The 16,027-nt window shown below is 52.4% G+C and overlaps 2 protein-coding genes and 1 long non-coding RNA gene across 8 annotated transcripts; 1 reads left to right on the top strand and 2 right to left on the bottom strand.

Annotated features, from left to right (window-relative positions):
* Nucleotides 1-268: 268 nt before the first annotated feature.
* Nucleotides 269-3,029, bottom strand: C1H1orf35 (chromosome 1 C1orf35 homolog). Of its 2 annotated transcripts, none has more exons than XM_009185977.4 (8): nucleotides 2,626-3,029; nucleotides 2,395-2,545; nucleotides 2,139-2,184; nucleotides 1,974-2,056; nucleotides 1,816-1,888; nucleotides 1,586-1,701; nucleotides 846-980; nucleotides 269-765 (listed from the first exon to the last, which is right to left on the bottom strand). In XM_009185977.4, exons 1-8 carry the CDS (start codon nucleotides 2,717-2,719, stop codon nucleotides 645-647), a joined length of 819 nt encoding a protein of 272 aa, XP_009184241.1. In that variant the 5' UTR covers nucleotides 2,720-3,029; the 3' UTR covers nucleotides 269-644. The 2 variants fall into 2 exon arrangements, with proteins under 2 accessions (XP_009184241.1, XP_003893058.1); XM_003893009.5 differs by having other exon boundaries at nucleotides 1,586-1,671; nucleotides 2,626-3,026.
* A 246-nt stretch (nucleotides 3,030-3,275) lies between these two features.
* LOC108582044 lies at nucleotides 3,276-4,200 on the top strand. The gene is made up of 2 exons (XR_001895144.3): nucleotides 3,276-3,519; nucleotides 3,881-4,200. It is a non-coding gene; the product is annotated as an uncharacterized LOC108582044 (long non-coding RNA).
* A 1,950-nt stretch (nucleotides 4,201-6,150) lies between these two features.
* Nucleotides 6,151-8,763, bottom strand: MRPL55 (mitochondrial ribosomal protein L55). 5 transcript variants are annotated; one of them, XM_021926467.2, is made up of 5 exons: nucleotides 8,581-8,763; nucleotides 7,873-7,910; nucleotides 7,672-7,754; nucleotides 7,129-7,330; nucleotides 6,151-6,382 (listed from the first exon to the last, which is right to left on the bottom strand). In XM_021926467.2, the coding sequence occupies exons 3-5, from the start codon at nucleotides 7,695-7,697 to the stop codon at nucleotides 6,224-6,226; spliced, it is 387 nt and encodes a 128-aa protein (XP_021782159.1). In that variant the 5' UTR covers nucleotides 7,698-7,754; nucleotides 7,873-7,910; nucleotides 8,581-8,763; the 3' UTR covers nucleotides 6,151-6,223. The 5 variants fall into 5 exon arrangements, with proteins under 5 accessions (XP_021782159.1, XP_021782157.1, XP_003893065.3 ...); XM_021926465.2 differs by lacking the exon at nucleotides 7,873-7,910 and having other exon boundaries at nucleotides 7,672-7,757; XM_003893016.3 differs by lacking the exon at nucleotides 7,873-7,910 and having other exon boundaries at nucleotides 8,581-8,762.
* Nucleotides 8,764-16,027: the final 7,264 nt, after the last annotated feature.

Genomic DNA, 16,027 nt, shown 5'->3' with positions numbered 1-16,027 from the left:
AAATACCAAAAATTAGCTGGGAGTAGTGGCAGGCGCCTGTAATTCCAGCTACTCAGGAGGTTGACAGGAGAATCGCTTGAACCTGGGAGGCGGAGGTTGCAGTGAGCTGAGATAGTGCCATTACACTCCAGCCTGGGAAACAAAAGCGAAACTAAAAAAAAAAAAAATCACCAGGCCTCAGACTCCTGGAAGACAGACCCCAGCTCCAACCTCCCAGTGGGATCTCATTTAACTCCTGACACTGACCTTCCAATTAGGATGATACACCTTCCTTTTAAAATATATTTATTGAAATACAAAGAGTCAATATAAGGAAAAATAGAGGTCACCATACTTGGCCACAGTTAGACCGCTCATAGGCCCATGGCTGCTGTCTCTACTGGCAGAGGGAGTCCCGCTTCTACTGGTACCTCTGGGCAGGTTCACCTTCACAGGGCAAGCCAGGGACCATCCCCGCTATGTGAAACCTGGAGGTTTTCCAGAGCTAGCTGTCTAGCCATTAGCCCCACAGGCTGGTGCCCAGAGCCACTTCCACAGGAGCAGCCCCGGGCTTCACCCACACACGAGGGGCTTCCGAGGCAGGAGGCAAGCAAGGCAAAGGGAGAGTTCAGGGTCCCACAATAGCAGTGAGCAGGGTCCAGCCATCAGGCCTCAGAGCCTCTGTCATGCCACCTGCGAGACGGACTTCTCCTGTCCCCACTGTGTCCCCGCTTCCTCCTCTTACAACAGGGGGAGTTGGAATAGGAGTCGTGGTGGTGCCTGGGCCTGGGGAGACCAAGGGCAGTCACTCAGAAGGAGTCAACCAGGCTCCCACCCACAAGAGGCAGACATGGACCAGGGCATACCTCTCGGGAGATGTGGGAGAGGAGGCAGCCTCAGCTGGCTGCCTGTGCTCTTTGTCTTTCTTCTTCTTCTCTTTCTTGTGTTTCTTCTTTTTCTTTTTCTTCTTCTCCTTCTTGCTTTTCCTGTGGCTCTCAGAGCTACAAGGAGGATACAAGGCGCACCTCAGACCCTAGTCTTGCAGGCCAAGAGAGTGAACACAGACCCCAACCAGGAGATGAAGCCACCACCCACAAGTGCGTCTTTAAATCAGTTAAATCAGAGACTACCAATTCCACTCCTCAGTAATGCAGTCACGTGGCCAGTGGCTGCCCTGGGTTACAAACTGATGCGATATCCCTATCTCCACAGCACGGCCCTGTTACACCCCAGCTGTGCCCTTGACAGGTTGACACCTTCCTACTTGCACCCACCAGGCCACTCTTGGGGTCAGGCCCAGGCTCACCACCCAAGAGAAGCCCTGGAGGTGCCACCCATGGAAGGAAAAGGCCCCGCCGCAGGTCCTGAGCGCCCTCCCACGGCGCAGCCCGCAACCACTGCCAGTACTTAGGACCTCTCTTCAAGGGTGACCCGAGAAACTCCCCTAGAGAAAAACCTAGGAGTAAGTGGGACAGGAAGTAAAGTAGGGCAGGCCACCGGCCGGGCCGGTGCGCCAAGAGAAGCTGCCACCTGCTGGAGCGGGAGCCCCTGAGGTCCTCCCGAGACCCCCTCCGGCGCGCAGCTCGCCCAGTAGGTGCAGCCTCACCTGCTTTCCGTCTGATCCTCCGCCCGCGGCTTCCTCCTGGCCGAGGTTGCCGAGGTCCCGGGCCCGCCGCTCTCTACGCGGTGATGCTGCGGGAGAATCGCGCTCTGGGGAAGAGTCTGAGGGCCGGCCCCACATCACGCCCCGCAGCGCCCCGGGGAGCTACGTTCAGTGCCCCCGCCCTGCGCCACCCCTGTTGGCCCCTGTTGCGGTCAGGCGGGGCGGGGAATTACCGTGAACACAGACAGCCCCAGTTTGGCGGCTTCCTTGTCCTCTCGGGACATCGCCACGCGGCCCACGGAGCCACTGCAGGAACACGGCGATGAAGACAGTCCGTCAAGGGCCCGCCTCACCCGAGCAATTCTGCCCTCCCCTGGAAACCTGCTCGCACCTGGCGCTCCCCAGCCCCAGCAGCCGGTCCACGCCCTTCTCCTCGGGGTCGCCTCCTTCCCGCTTGCAGACCTCCGCGAAATCCTGCAGGTGCGGGAGCACAGGCAGCGTTCGGGACGGCCCCACACCCACGGCCCTCCACGTGCCCCCCACCCCAGGGAGTTACCTCCTTGCTCAGGCCCGTGGGCTGCTTCTTCACGTTCTTGTAGCCACTGCGAGAGGACCAGGGCAGGCGTCAGGACGGACAGACCTCCTCCCACCACGGGTCCTCACCACTCCAGCCTTCATCCTGAGGGTTCCACCCGCGCAAGTCCCCGCAGCCCCGCCCCCGCCCAGCCTGACCCCCAGTCCCAGTCCCTGGCCCCACCCTGCCCCGGCAGCGAAGTCCCAAGCACCGACCGCTGATGTCCGCGGACACTCACAGGGCGGCCAGCAGCGCCTCCCGCTCCGCCTCCCGCACTGCTGCCAGTTCCTCCTCGCGGCTCGGGCCCGCGCACGGCGCCCGGCCCTTGGCGTACCAGGTGAGGTCGCGGCCCTTCTGCCAGCGGCCTACGGGCGCCATCAGCGAGTTGCCTGCGGACGTAGGCGCCGTGAGCCCAGCGCCCCCCGGGAGGCCGCCCGCCGCGCCCACCGCGCCCACCGCGCCCACGGACCCAGGTAGTTCTCCCGCTGCTTGTCAGTCTTCACGTCCTCCCAGTTGAACTGGTCCTGCCCGCCGCGCACGCCTCCGCGACTGGAACCGAACATGGCGCCCGGGAGGCAGTTGCCTGGGGCCTGCGGCCTGCGACTCGCAACCCCGGACCCTCTGTACCCACTACCGTCGGACCCAGGCCCGACCCCGCCTTCGCGTCGCGCGCCGTGACGTCACCCGGCGCCCACCCGGCTTCGCCCCGCGCGCCTGCGCAGCGCACCGCCCCGGCTCTGTGCTCCCGCGCGTCACCTTCAAGCAGGCTTTGGGCGCCTGCGCACTGCGCCTATCCTGCCCAGCGCGGGAACGCCTCTGAACTGTACGTTTAAAAATGGTTAAAACCGGGCTGGGCGCTGTGGCTCCCGCAGCACTTTGGGAGGCCCAGGCAGGCGGATCGCTTGAGGTCGGGAATTCCAGACTAGCCTAGCCAACATGGTGAAACCGCGTCTCTACTAAAATACAAAAATTAGCCGGGTGTGGTGGTGCACACTTGTAATCCCAGCTACCCAGGAGGCTGAGGCAGGAGAATCACTTGAACCGGGAGGCGGGGTTGCAGTGAGCCGAGATCGCGCCACTGCACTCCAGCCTGGGCGACAGAGCGAGACTCTGTCTCAAAAAAAAAAAAAAAAAAAAAAGTTAAAATGGGCCGGGCGCGCGCTTGCTTGCGCGCCTGGAGTCCCAACGCTTTGAGGCTGAGGCGGGAGGATCTCTGGAGCCCAGGAGATCGCGTCACTGCGCTCCAACCTGAGCGAGTGAGCGAGACCCTGTCTCATAAAAAAAGAAAACACACAGGATGCGCCTAGCTAACACCGCCAATTGGTCACTGCCAGCCGCGATTCCATATGGGGAGCTTAACAAGGTAATGCCCTAATGATTTGTGGAATTTCTGAGTATTACCCAGTAAACTTCTGGATGAACCAGCAGCTACCCAGACACCCTCAGAGCACTGGTCCCATCCCTGCCGTGGTAAACTGAATGTGCACCCTAACTCCCACGTGAAATCCTCAACCCAAGGCGTTGGTGCTTCGGAGGTGACTAGGTCATGACGACAAAGCCTTCATAAAAGAGACCCGAGAGCTTTGTGCAGCTTTCCACTGTGCGAAGGCAGCGGGAAGTCTGTAGTCTGGAAGAGACCCCTTCCCAGAACCTCAGCATGATGGGCACCCTGATTTTGGAGGTTGTGGCATCCCCCTGCTTCACCTTTCCACTTTCATTCCGAGTGGTGACCAAGAAACAGAGTCCCTTAGCCCCTCTGTGACCTCGCCAACGGTATAATTTCGTCTGCAGACTTGAACCTGAGCCATAGCCATGAACGTTCCCAGGCACAGATGACAGCATCTAGGTTGTTGCTCAAAACACAGAAAGAAACTGGACCCAGCCTGAGCCAGATTCCTTAAACCCTCATATAAACTCCATTCGACAACCCCCTCCCCATGGACATACCTAGAGAGAACATTCATTTCTCTCACCACCCGTTGCAAGAACTGCTGCAGCCCACTCTGTACAATAAGCCCTGCTAATAAATGCTCTGGGGGCATTACCCTGGCATGCTCAATCTTTCTGTAGAATCCTAACCAGCCCCATCTCAGCATGGCGTGGGGCACTCCCTTGTGGGAACTCTACTGCCACCACTTTTGGGGCAATTCCAGCCACAGGTTGAACTGGATGAAACACAGGTCTAGTGTCCAGAACTGTGGGAAATTTCTGTTTCTTAGTGACCCAGTCCATGGGTCAGGCTGTTAGAGCAGCCTGGCAGACAGCCCATCTGGCTCATTTATCTACTTAGCAAGTACCGGCTGCCATCTCCCTCATGAGGTGCTGTGTGAGCTTGCATCATGGAGCAGGTGCATGGCAAGGGCAGAGCAGCAGGCCACAGCCTGGCACACAGAAGGTGACTGGCCCACTCCCGGGAAGGCTTCCTTGGGTGTAGGGCATCAACTCCTGGGTGCAATTGTGGCTTGCCAGGCCAGGGTGGACTTCGGCCATGTGGGCAGGGCCCGGCTGTGGAGTGTGACCACTGACTGGATATCAGGTGTGGTGGAGAGGGGATAGCAGGGCCAGGTGGACGTTGGGGAGGAGTCTAGGACGGCTCTGAGGCTCTGGTCTGGGCAATTGTGAGGATGAAGCAGCCACCTGTCAACAAGAGGCCCAGGTTTCTGGGGAAGACCTGGTCAGTTTTGGGCCCATTAGCCTGACAAGCCATAGGCCACAGGAGGAGGGATCACCGCGGTGGAGGTTGCATGGCCTGTGCCTGCTGGGTGGAGTCCCAACTGGGGGCACTGATCACAGTGGTGTCCTCTGTGACTGCAGCAAAGCTGCACCCAGGAGGGTGGAGGTGAGGGAGTAAGTAGAGGGGCAGTGGAGTTCCCAGGGGAACCCACTATAGAGGGAGGAGGCTGGGTACACTGGAGGAGGGGGCCAAGTGACTGCACAGTGTGGCCGGGCAGCTGGCTCTATATGCCACAGGGATTGAGCCACAACTTCAGAGACGGGGACTCCAGGGAGGCTGCTCAGGAAGTAACCCTGCAAGGCAGAGTCCCAGGTGGCCACACAGCCCATCCATGTGAGGTCAGGCACTGCTGGGTCACAGGGACAGGGGACATCCCTTGCAGGCTCTTCTCAGCAGAGCTGAAGGCCGGCAGGATGAGCAGAGGGCCAGGAACAAACTTAAGGGACAAGGGAAGGGCCTGCGAGGTGGGGACACTGCCCAGGCTCCTCAGTTACAAGCACTGTCATCACAGGGGCACGACAGCACACTCTGACCTGCCTGGCAATCCCAGAACACCACTGCAAGAAGTGTTTGTTGGGCACTCTAGGTGTCAGTGAGACAGCCTGCCAGCTGGGACCCAGTAACACCCCAGGACAGGGACAGGAAGCAGTCCAGGCCCTGAGCTGTCCAAAACCTGGGCTGATGTGTGTGTGAAGGTGCCTGCACATCAGCTGGAGCTGGTCCTAAGTGAAATCAGCCTCTGGACAGATGGAGCAGGGTCTGTGGATCTCCCTGGGCTGTGCTTTTCAGACCCCATTAGCAGTCAAGGACAACCAGGGCTGGCTGCTCCTCTGGGGACCCTCAGGGCAGGACCTTCCCTGGGGCAGCCTGGGAATGCAGGGCCAGGGCAGGGAGCTGCAGGCTGTGGTCCAGATGGTCCTAGGGCTGCCCCACCAAGGTTGATGCCTGAGTCCCAGAACACCCAGGCCCTCCTAGGAACCAACCTGAGGGCCACTGTGCTGTCAGGAGGGCAGTCGCCTTGGTGCCTCTGAGGCTGGGAAGGCACAGCTTAGAGCTTGGAGGTATTGGGTACTGCCTACACAGTTGTTCGTGGGCACCACAGCCCCAGAGCAGTGTCCAAAGCCCACAGGTTTGATCTAAACCAACCCTCACCCTGCTAGTCCACTAAGCCCTCTCTGTGCTTGAGCTCGTGCCTTTCAGGGGACGAGCTGCCAGTCTGGGGCTCACACCAAGTGTGGGGACAGACACAGACTTCAGGTGGCAGCTTCAAGAATATGTGATTTAAGAACAGCCCTCCCATCTTATCCACGTCCCGGGGTGGCTGGAGCCACGGTCACTTCTTGGTCCTGTTCCAGAACTGTTGGTAGTGCTCCACATGAAAGTCATCACTGAGCTCTTGCTCGTACTCCTTCCTCGGCTGGAGCTGAGCCTCACGCTTCCGCAGCCTGGCCCGGCGTTCCTCAGGAGACAAGGTGTCCAGATCTATGGGCATCTGCAGGGGACAGACCAAGTTTTGTCCATGTGGATCGAGGGACCTTGAGAACTACTGAGGGGACAGCCCAGGGCCTTCCTGTCAACTTGTGTCTTCCATCCTATACTAGCTTAATTTTCAAACATTCTTATTGGTCTCTCCCTTCAAAGCTTTCAATCTTCAAAATAAATTGTTCTGTGTTTTCCCCAGATTTGATGTTTTTAAAAACACACAAGGCCAGGCATGGTGGCTCACTCATGCCTGTAATCCCAGTGCTTTGGGAGGCTGAGGTGAGAGGATCACTTGAGCCCAGGAGTTCAAGACTAGCCTGGGCAACAGAGAAACCCCATCTGTACAAAAAATATTTCAAAAAGTTAGCGAGGCATGGTAGTGTGCACCTGCAGTCCCAGCTACTCGGGAGGCTGAGGTGGGAGGACCGCATGAGTCCAGGGGGTCAGGGCTGCAGTGAGCTGAGATCATGCCTCTGCACTCCAACCTGGTTGACAGAGCAAGACCCTGTCTCAAAAAATAAATTTTAAAAATAAAAACACACTACTGGTTAGTCCTACCTAATTTTGGCGCTTAAGAGTCAGTTTTGGATCTAAGCCTTCCTCCAATCCTCCAACAACCACCTGCTCCCCTGACTCCTGTCATGTGGTACAGTGACCACAGCCACATGTCCATCCTAAGGCAACTGGCCACCAGCACCGCCACCACAGCCTGAACCCCAGCCCAGCACCTGGAAGCACCTGGAGAGGGAAGCTTACCGCCAGCATGCGCCGCGGCTCCCTGTAGCGGATGTGGATGGTGGAGCCATCCTGCTTCACCAGCAGTACAGGGTAGAGTCGTGCATAAGCTTGGCGGTGCACACGACTGAGTGAGGCCCTGCTGCTGTCGGCCTGCCAGGAGGATGTGTGCAGGTGGCGGAGTGCAGGTTCGGTGGCCTTCATGGTGCTCTGCCTCAGCAGGCTGCAGATAAACATGTAAGCACTGGTCCAACATGACTGAGGCTGGCTGTGATGGGGCACTGCCAGGCAACAGGAGACACTACCAGAGCTGGTGACCCATGCCAGGAGCAGGATGAGCCTCAGGGCTTCCTGAGGAGCCGCAGGCTGTGGTCAGAGCCGCTCTGGCCCCCTAGCCAGGAAGAGCCTGCCAGGCTGAGCAAGGGCACAAAGCTTCCAGCACAGGGGACAGTGGAAAATAGCTGGGACTAGGGAGGATTAGAATGGCCATTTCCTGCTGAATAGAGGGGTTCCCTGGGGTGGCCCCTGACAGTAATACCCAGGGACCTAAAAGTCCATGCTTACCCAAGCAGGCTGCCCACGGCCGCCATTCCTCCTTAGAGTCCCGTGGCACGTGGTGGTGGTAAGTACAGGCCCTGGCGTGCAACCTGCTAGGCAGAGAATGAAGACATCTTTTTTAAAAGGAAGGTTCTTCCACCTAATGGGTTCACATCAAATCCCAGCCCAGGATGCTTCCAAGACACATGTAATCAACACGCCACTCACCAACCTCTCCCAGCAACCCTTGGACTTCTCAGAACCGCCTGTAGAGGTTTTTCCAAAAGCAGAAGTTGGTCACTACTCCCAAAAATTCTGACTCAGTCTGCGGCAGGGCACAGGCTGTTTGTTCTGGCCGTTACCGAGTCTGGGAAACCTCTCTAAATGGACTGCAGCCTCAAAAGTGGAGCTGAGGTCATGCCTTGCTTTCTAAGGTCATTGCTAGTTTTAATAAAAACCCAGTCAGGTGAGGATTGTCATGCTTGCTTAAAGGAGAATGGAGGCCCAGGGCTGCTTTGCTGTGACCTGGATTCCCATGGGAGTCTGTGCTGAGTTATCCGAGGTGAAAGCCCAGTTTCCAATACTCAGATTCCAGGAGACGAGGCTGCACAGCGGCCGAGCGCCCAGCTTCCTCTGGCGTACCCCTCTCACCAAGGAAGGGACCTGAAGACAGGTCCGGCTGCCTCTAAAATGGAAATCCTGCTCCGTGTCCTATGCCGACATCCCTCTCCCTCGGCCTCACGAGCACAGGAGCCTGGGGCTGGTCCAGGAGGGTCTTCAGGGGAAGCTCCCTCTTCCTTCCTGCTAGACCGCATGGGGACAAGGGCCCAGTACAGGTGCAGCCCCCAGTCCCCTTCCCTGTCTCCCTCCCTCCGGACTCCACAGGGAGAGTACGGCGCCCCCCGCCTCTGCTCCCCGCCCACACGAGGCGCCAACCTGCAGCCGCCACAGTCGCTGAGGAGGGGCCTGAGGACAGGCGGTCCTGACTCCCACTGCCCGGTGGAAACTAAGACCAGGGACGAGGCCACGCAGGAGGTCACAGCACACTCACTGCGTTGGGTGCTGCAGCGCTGCAGCCCACAACGTCACTGGTAGGCGCTGCGTCGCGCGGTAGGACGTATTCCATGGCGGGGCGAGGCAAGAGTGGGCGGTGAGACACCAAGATATACCCCCCCGTTGGGCGGGGCCGGCGCGGTGTGATGTAATCTCGTGGGCGGGGCGAAGCCTAGGTAGGCGGGGCCTGCGGGGAGCTGTGGCAGTACGAGGAGCGAGGCGGGGTCGGCCAGGTGACCTCCGTTCTTACGGGAGGACCAGGGCAGGCCAGCGGGGTCGAGGGGGACCCGCGGGTCTGAGGGAGGACCCGGGGTGGGGAGCTGAAGGAGGATCCGCAGGGCTGAGGGAGGATCCAGGAGTGTTGAGAGAGGTCCCGGAGGTCTGAGGGAGGACCCAGGGGTCCTGAGGGAGGACGCAGGGGAACTGAGGGAGGATCCGCGGGGCTGAAGGGGCACCAGCTGGGCTGAGGGAGGACCCAGGTGGGGCTGCGGGAGGACCCCGGTGGGGGCTGAGGGAGGGAGGATGCGCGGGGCTGAGTGAGCACCAGCTGGCCTGAGGGAGGATCCAGGGGGAGCTGCGGAAGGATCTGCGGGGCTGAGGAAGGATCTAGAAGGGGTGAGAGAGGTCCCAAGAGGCTGAGGGGGGATCCGCAGAACTGAGGGAGGTCCCAGGGGGCAGTGAGGGAGGATCCTTGGGCGCTGAGGTGGGAATCAAGGGAGGCCGAGGGAGGATCTCTGGGGATGAGGAAAGTTCAAGGTGGGGCTGAAGAGGGACACAGCGAGCTGAGGGGGACCTGAGAGGCTGAAGGAGGATCTGAAAGGCTGATACAGCAGGGCTGAGGGGGGATCCGCGGGGTTGGTGGGGGCTGAGGAATGACCCTGTAGTTCAAAATGGAGTAATTTATGTCACAACGTAACCAAAATGGAGTGGGGAGGGCTCTAAGGAAGCAGCCGTCACGCATTTCTGAAATGCCAGTGAGGCTCGCTATTACCTTGTAAGCAGAGTTTATTCCGGGCATTTCCACTGGCCTGCAGTATTCCAGATGAGATGTTTGGACCAGGGCAGGCAGATAGCATCGCTTATCTGCCCCCAGCGAACCAGGGTCACTTTGTGCAGTGAGTTCATGAGACCAGGGCCTTTGTTTCGTGAAAGTTACAAATAAGGAATGAAATCACGTTGTCAGGCCCAGACAGACAGGGCTGGGAAGGACAGGAGGCTCAGGCTTAGTGTGTGAGATAAGAACTATTTACAAGGACTTTCGAAAAACCCCGCAAGAAACCCTTTTGTGTCATTCGCGGGTCTCCTACTTTGATAAAATTTAGACGATCTTTGTGACTACAGTAATTCAGATAAGATGCTCGGAAGAAACATTTGCCCAGTAGTGGCAGCTCCACCAATGAACTGAGGACAACTTTGAGCTTTGGCGTTGGGCCTCTGGAACCAATGAACTCTTTCTAAGCAGCTTCTGTGAACCTCTCCCATTTCGCTGATAAAAAGTTCCCTCTACCCTTCCCTCACCAGGAGTGCTGGTGGCTTGCTGTTGTTGACAAAAAGAGTCAAACTGTAAAATATTTCAAGAGATTTATTCTGAGCCAAATATGAGTAACCATGGCCTGTGACACAGCCCTCAGGACAGAGGTCCTGAGAACATGTTCCCAAGGTGGTTAGGGTGCAGCTTGGTTTTGTACGTTTTAGGGAGGCATGAGGCATCAATCAAATACATTTAAAACCTATATTGGTTTGGTTCAGAAAGGCATGACAACTCAACGCGGGGGTCGAGGATGGTGGCTTCCAGCTTATAGGTGGACTTAAAAATTTTGTTTGACAATTGGCTGAATTTACCTAAAGACCAGGGATTAACAGAAAGGAATGTCTGGGTTAAGATAAAAGACTGTGGGCCAGGTACAGTGGCTCACGTCTGTAATCCCAGCACCTTGGGACCCTGAGGCAGGCGAATCACGAGGTCAGGAGTTTGAGACCAGCCTGACCAACATGATGAAACCTCCTCTCCACTAAAAATACAAAAATTAGCCGGGCGTGGTGGTGTGTGCCTGTAATCCCAGTTACTCAGGGAGCTGAGGCAGGAGAATCACTTGAACCAGGGAGGCAGAGGTTGCAGTGAGCTGAGATTGCACCACTGCACTCCAGCCTAGGTGACAGAGTGAGACTCCATCTCAAAAATCAGGTTAAAATTTAAAAAATATATATATATATATATATATATATATATGTGATTGTGGAGACCAAAGTTCTTATTTGCAGAGGAAGCTTTCAGCTATTAAACTTCAGAGAGAATAGGTTGTAAAATGTTTATCAGACTTAAAGTCTATGTTGATGTTAATGCCAGAGAGGTATAATGAGGCATGTCTGACCCCCACTTCTTATCATGGCCTGAACCAGTCTTTCAGGTTAAATTTTAAGAGTTCCAGGCCAGGCACGGTGGCTGACACCTGTAATCTCAACACTTTGGGAGGCAGAGGCGGGTGAATCACTTGAGGTCAGGAGTTCAAGACCAGCCTGGACAACATGGTGAAACCCAGTATCTATTAAAAAACATACAAAAATTAGCCAGGCATGGTGATGCGCGCCTGTAATCCCAGCTACTTGGGAGGCTGATGCGGGAGAATCACTTGAACCCGGGAGGCAGAGGTTGCAGTGAGCAGAGATCACACCACTGCACTCCAGCCTGGGTGACAGAGCAAGACTCCGTCAAAAAAAAAAAAAAAAAAAAAAAAACGAAAAAAAAGTAAGTGGGCCCTTGTAAAGGGGGAAGTCTATTTAGATGGCTGGGGAGCCTTGCCTGTAATCCCAGCACTTTGGGAGGCCGAGACGGGCGGATCACGAGGTCAGGAGATCGAGACCATCCTGGCTAACACGGTGAAACCCCGTCTCTACTAAAAAATACAAAAAACTACCCGGGCGAGGTGGCGGGCACCTGTAGTCCCAGCTACTCGGGAGGCTGAGGCAGGAGAATGGCGTGAACCCGGGAGGCAGAGCTTGCAGTGAGCTGAGATCCGGCCACTGCACTCCAGCCCGGGGGACAGAGCCAGACTCCGTCTCAAAAAAAAAAGAAAAAAAAAAGAAAAAAAAGATGGCTGGGGAGCCTTATAAGTTTTTTTTATTTTTGGTTTACACTTGATACAATAAAAACTTCAGCTGAATTAAATTTAAAGTTTAATTGAGCAATGGGAACGAATCACTAATCACGCAGCCCCCAGAATCACAGCAGATTCACAGAGACTCCAGTGCAGCCACGTGGTGGAAGATTTGTAGACAAACAAAAGGTAAATGATGTACAGAAATTGGAAGTGAAGTACAAAACGTCTGGATTGTTTTCAGGTTGTGTTTGCCTTATTTGAACACAGTTTGAACACTCAGCAGTATATGAATGGTTGAAGTGCAGCCTCTGGGATTGGCCAGGAGGCAGCTATTGTTACAGTTGCATACTCCTGTTAGGTTTTCAATCTATCTACCTTAAGCTAGGTTGCAGTTCATCCGCAAGAACTCAAATATAGAAGTATGAAGTCCTTCTCAGGCCATATTTAGTTCGCTTCAACAACTCCCCTCTTTTGGTCATTTTCTCAATTTTGAGAGATTGACCAAAACTTTAGTTGTTGTCACTGTCACCATTGTAGATGTACTTATTTGCTCCTGAAACCCACTGGGAAACAGTAGAACAATGAGTTTTCCATAGGTAGGAACAAAGACTGAGTAGAGGGTATGTCTTTATGCTGGAACATTCTGTTTACAGGAGAAAAAACCTGGTCTGTTCTAGTATTTATGTGTATCCTTAGTTTGATTATGTTACATGTAGCATGAGTGACTCCATTTTAGTTTGGTTTGGCCTGTTGGGACCTAGTGCATGAGCTTAGTCCAAAACAATGGCCTCCCATAATTGTGTTTTTTTAAAAAAATTCCCCCTTTTTGGTCAGGTTCTCACTTAGGTGAGAGTGTGACCAAAATTTGGGGCCTTAGCATCACTCTGTTACCATCATTTTGGGTTTCTGGTGTCAGCACATCATTCATAGGTTATGGTATCCTCATGGTCACATATTTCTTTCAGCTCTTTCATTCCAGTTGAAGAGAGACCATTTGAGGTTCTAGAGATGGCTGCATGCAAACATTTAAAACCTTAGAGAGAATACAGTGCACCAGGGAGACTATTATTATGCCTATTGGGAGGATAATACCAAGAGTTTGGAGTGTGCTCGTTACCCAGGGTCCCCATAAACCAAACCGCCTAAAATTAAATAGATTAAAGAATGAGTGAGATAAAGGGTCTACTTGCTTGACTAAATGATCTTTTCATTAATCCTCTACAACTGAATTTCTTTTTTTTTTTTTTTTTTTTTTTTTTGAGACAGAGTCTCGCTCTGTCACCCAGGCTGGAGTGCAGTGGCACAATCTCGGCTCACTGCAAGCTCTGCCTCCTGGGTTCATGCCATTCTCCTGCCTCAGCCTCCAGAGTAGCTGGGACTACAGGCGCCCGCCACCATGCCTGGCTAATTTTTTGTATTTTTAGTAAAGACAGGGTTTCACTGTGTTAGCCAGGATGGTCTCGATCTCCTGACCTCGTGATCCGCCCACCTCAGCCTCCCAAAGTGCTGGGATTACAGGCGTGAGCCACCGCGCCCGGCCTGTTTACAATCTACATTTAATGTATTCCTCCATAGGCCACAAGTGCCAGCAGCTGCACAGGTACTTTTCTGTTTAGCTAATTCTATTATTTAGCATAACTTTCACAAGAGAATTTAAAGTCTGTTGTGTAATGATAGCCTTTACAGTAGAATCTGCTAGAGAGCCTATTATGAGGGATACATTTTTAATTATTGCCTATTTTATTCTAAACCAAGGAAAAAGGACCTAACAAATGACGTCCTTTTAGAAAAGTGAAGGCCCCCTGGCAATGTTCTCTAAAGAGATTCCGTTAAAACCCATGATGTGGGTTAAGAGGAGTTTTTACTGATTATGAGGAAATGTATGTATAATTAAAGTTTTTCACCTACATTGGGCCTTCATCTTGTCTTTATCAAAGTATAAGATTATTCATGTATAAGGCTGGCTGCAAAATCCTTCACAAATAAAAGTATACCGTATAACTGAACATAATAGAACCCATTTTCTATTGTTCATAGAGGCATAAACAGGGAAAAAATATTCAAAGATAAGAGTCTTATGATAGAAGTCTTGATCCGTGATCTTGGGAAAAGCTGTTCACGTCAAGGATGCCAACTTCTTCTGGGAAGAAACTTTCTGGGTTAGTTTTACCTTAAGGATTCTGAAAGGTGTACAGTTCCACGAGTGTAGAGGGACCCCTCTCAGTTGTTTATGAACCCAAGGTTCAAGGTTCCAAAGTTTTGTCGCAGTATAGAAGGACAGTCTTTCTCTGATGTTCTCAGAGGATTCAGTCTTCAGGTTCTAGATTGTGAAGGGGTTGATTGTCCTCAGTGAATCATAAAAAGTTTTCTTTATCTGGTGAAAATATACTCTGGCATAGTAATTAGCTGCTATAACATAAAACATGCATTGAAAATGACAGTGCAATGAAATTCATTTATACATGTTTAAATGACCCATTGGCTTCAGGTAGCCAAATGTACCTGAAGGTTTGATTACCTTCCCAGGAATATGGAACCAACCACTGGTTTTATTTTTTATTTTTATTTATTTATTTTTTTTGAGATGGAGTCTTGCTCTGTCGCCCAGGCTGGAGTGCAGGGGCCTGATTTCGGCTCACTGCAACCTCCATCTCCTGGGTTCAAGCGATTCTCCTGCCTCAGCCTTCTGAGTAGCTGGTACTACAGGCACCCGCCACCACACCCAGCTAATTTTTACATTTTTAGTAGAGACAGGGTTTCACCATATTGGCCAGGCTGGTCTTGAACTCCTGACTTTGTGATCCTCACTTTGGCCTCCCAAAGTGCTGGGATTATAGGCGTGAGCCACTGTGCCTGGCTGCTTTTTTTTTTTTTTTTTTTTAAACAAGAATCATCTGCTTATTTATTTTACAGAGTAATTATTTAAATTGAGTACATTTGGGCAGAGTAGATATTGGACATGAAAAGTGTTTGTATCAGAATGAGCATCAGAAAAATAGCAACTCATCTTACACATAATAACTAGAAAATATTATTCTGTCTGATCATTTAAGTGTTACAGATCCTGAGAATGTTATACACTGAACAAATTAGGTACTACCTTAAAATTAAATCTTGCTTAGAAATAATCCTTTAAAAAATGATCTGAGGTACAAATCATGTATGTGTTAAACGTGAGTCTTTGACATTATACAAAGAGTTTAAACAAATATATCAATTACAGGTTAGTGACTCTTAAAATACCTACCAGTCAGGTTCAAGGACACACTGTTCCACAGTATCCCATAAGCTGAGGTTTTCCATTGCAGCCTCCACTTGCTCTTTGTTGTTTATCTGTGTGCTGATGTCTTCTTCTGTTGAGTGGGTTCCTTCAGAAATGTAGATTTCCAACTTATGTTTAAATGGTAAACACCGCTGAAGTTTTATTCTTAAGCACAGCCCCATAAGAATCGCCAAATATCAATGAGGTACTCTGGTGTAAACTTGGTAATAACCAGATAGTCTTCTTCATTTATCTCCTTAACTTCCATGTAACTTTCCTTTACCAATTCCAGTTCTTCTAATGTATTGAGCTTTTCTAGGTTCCAGATAGTTTGAATCAAATCATAAACCTCTAGCGCTTTCTCTTCCATGATCCCGGGCTGCCCAGCAGCTCCTCACTCAAAAAGGCCCGAGAGCCACAGGACTCTGCTCAGTGTCCAGGAGAGCAGCCTCAGCTCTGCTGTCCCTGGCAACTGTGGAAGCACTGGTTTTAAACAGTTTTTGCAATTTACAAATTAACCGCATCAGTATATTCAATTTGGATCATTTTATCTTTTCCATGATGAGTCATAGAATCCAGAACCTTTAATAACAAAAGCCTTGGAGTCTCAAGAGGGACAAGGTGGCCATCCTGGTTTTCCATGAGTCCATGCTTAACATTGGACTTATGTCCTCTTGAATACCAGTTTTTTTTCCAATTTAGGTACATAGCACTGATAACTAATGGGTTATCATAGGTAATTTGACTCAGACCTTGAAGTTCAAATTGTATATCTAAACAATTTTAGTATTGGCTGGTTTAACATGAAAATCTGGCAAAGTATTTTCTTGGAATTTAAATAATTTTTTCTTTTTTTTTTTTTTTGAGACAGAGTCTCACTCTGTTGTCCAGGCTGGAGTGCAGTGGCATGATATTGGTGCACTGCAGCCTCCACCTCCTGGGTTCAAGTGATCCTCCTGCCTCAGCCTCC

The sequence above is a fragment of the Papio anubis genome, chromosome 1, assembly GCF_008728515.1.
Source record: "Papio anubis isolate 15944 chromosome 1, Panubis1.0, whole genome shotgun sequence".
Taxonomy (NCBI): domain Eukaryota; kingdom Metazoa; phylum Chordata; class Mammalia; order Primates; family Cercopithecidae; genus Papio; species Papio anubis.
This window is presented reverse-complemented; position numbering and strand designations above follow the sequence as displayed.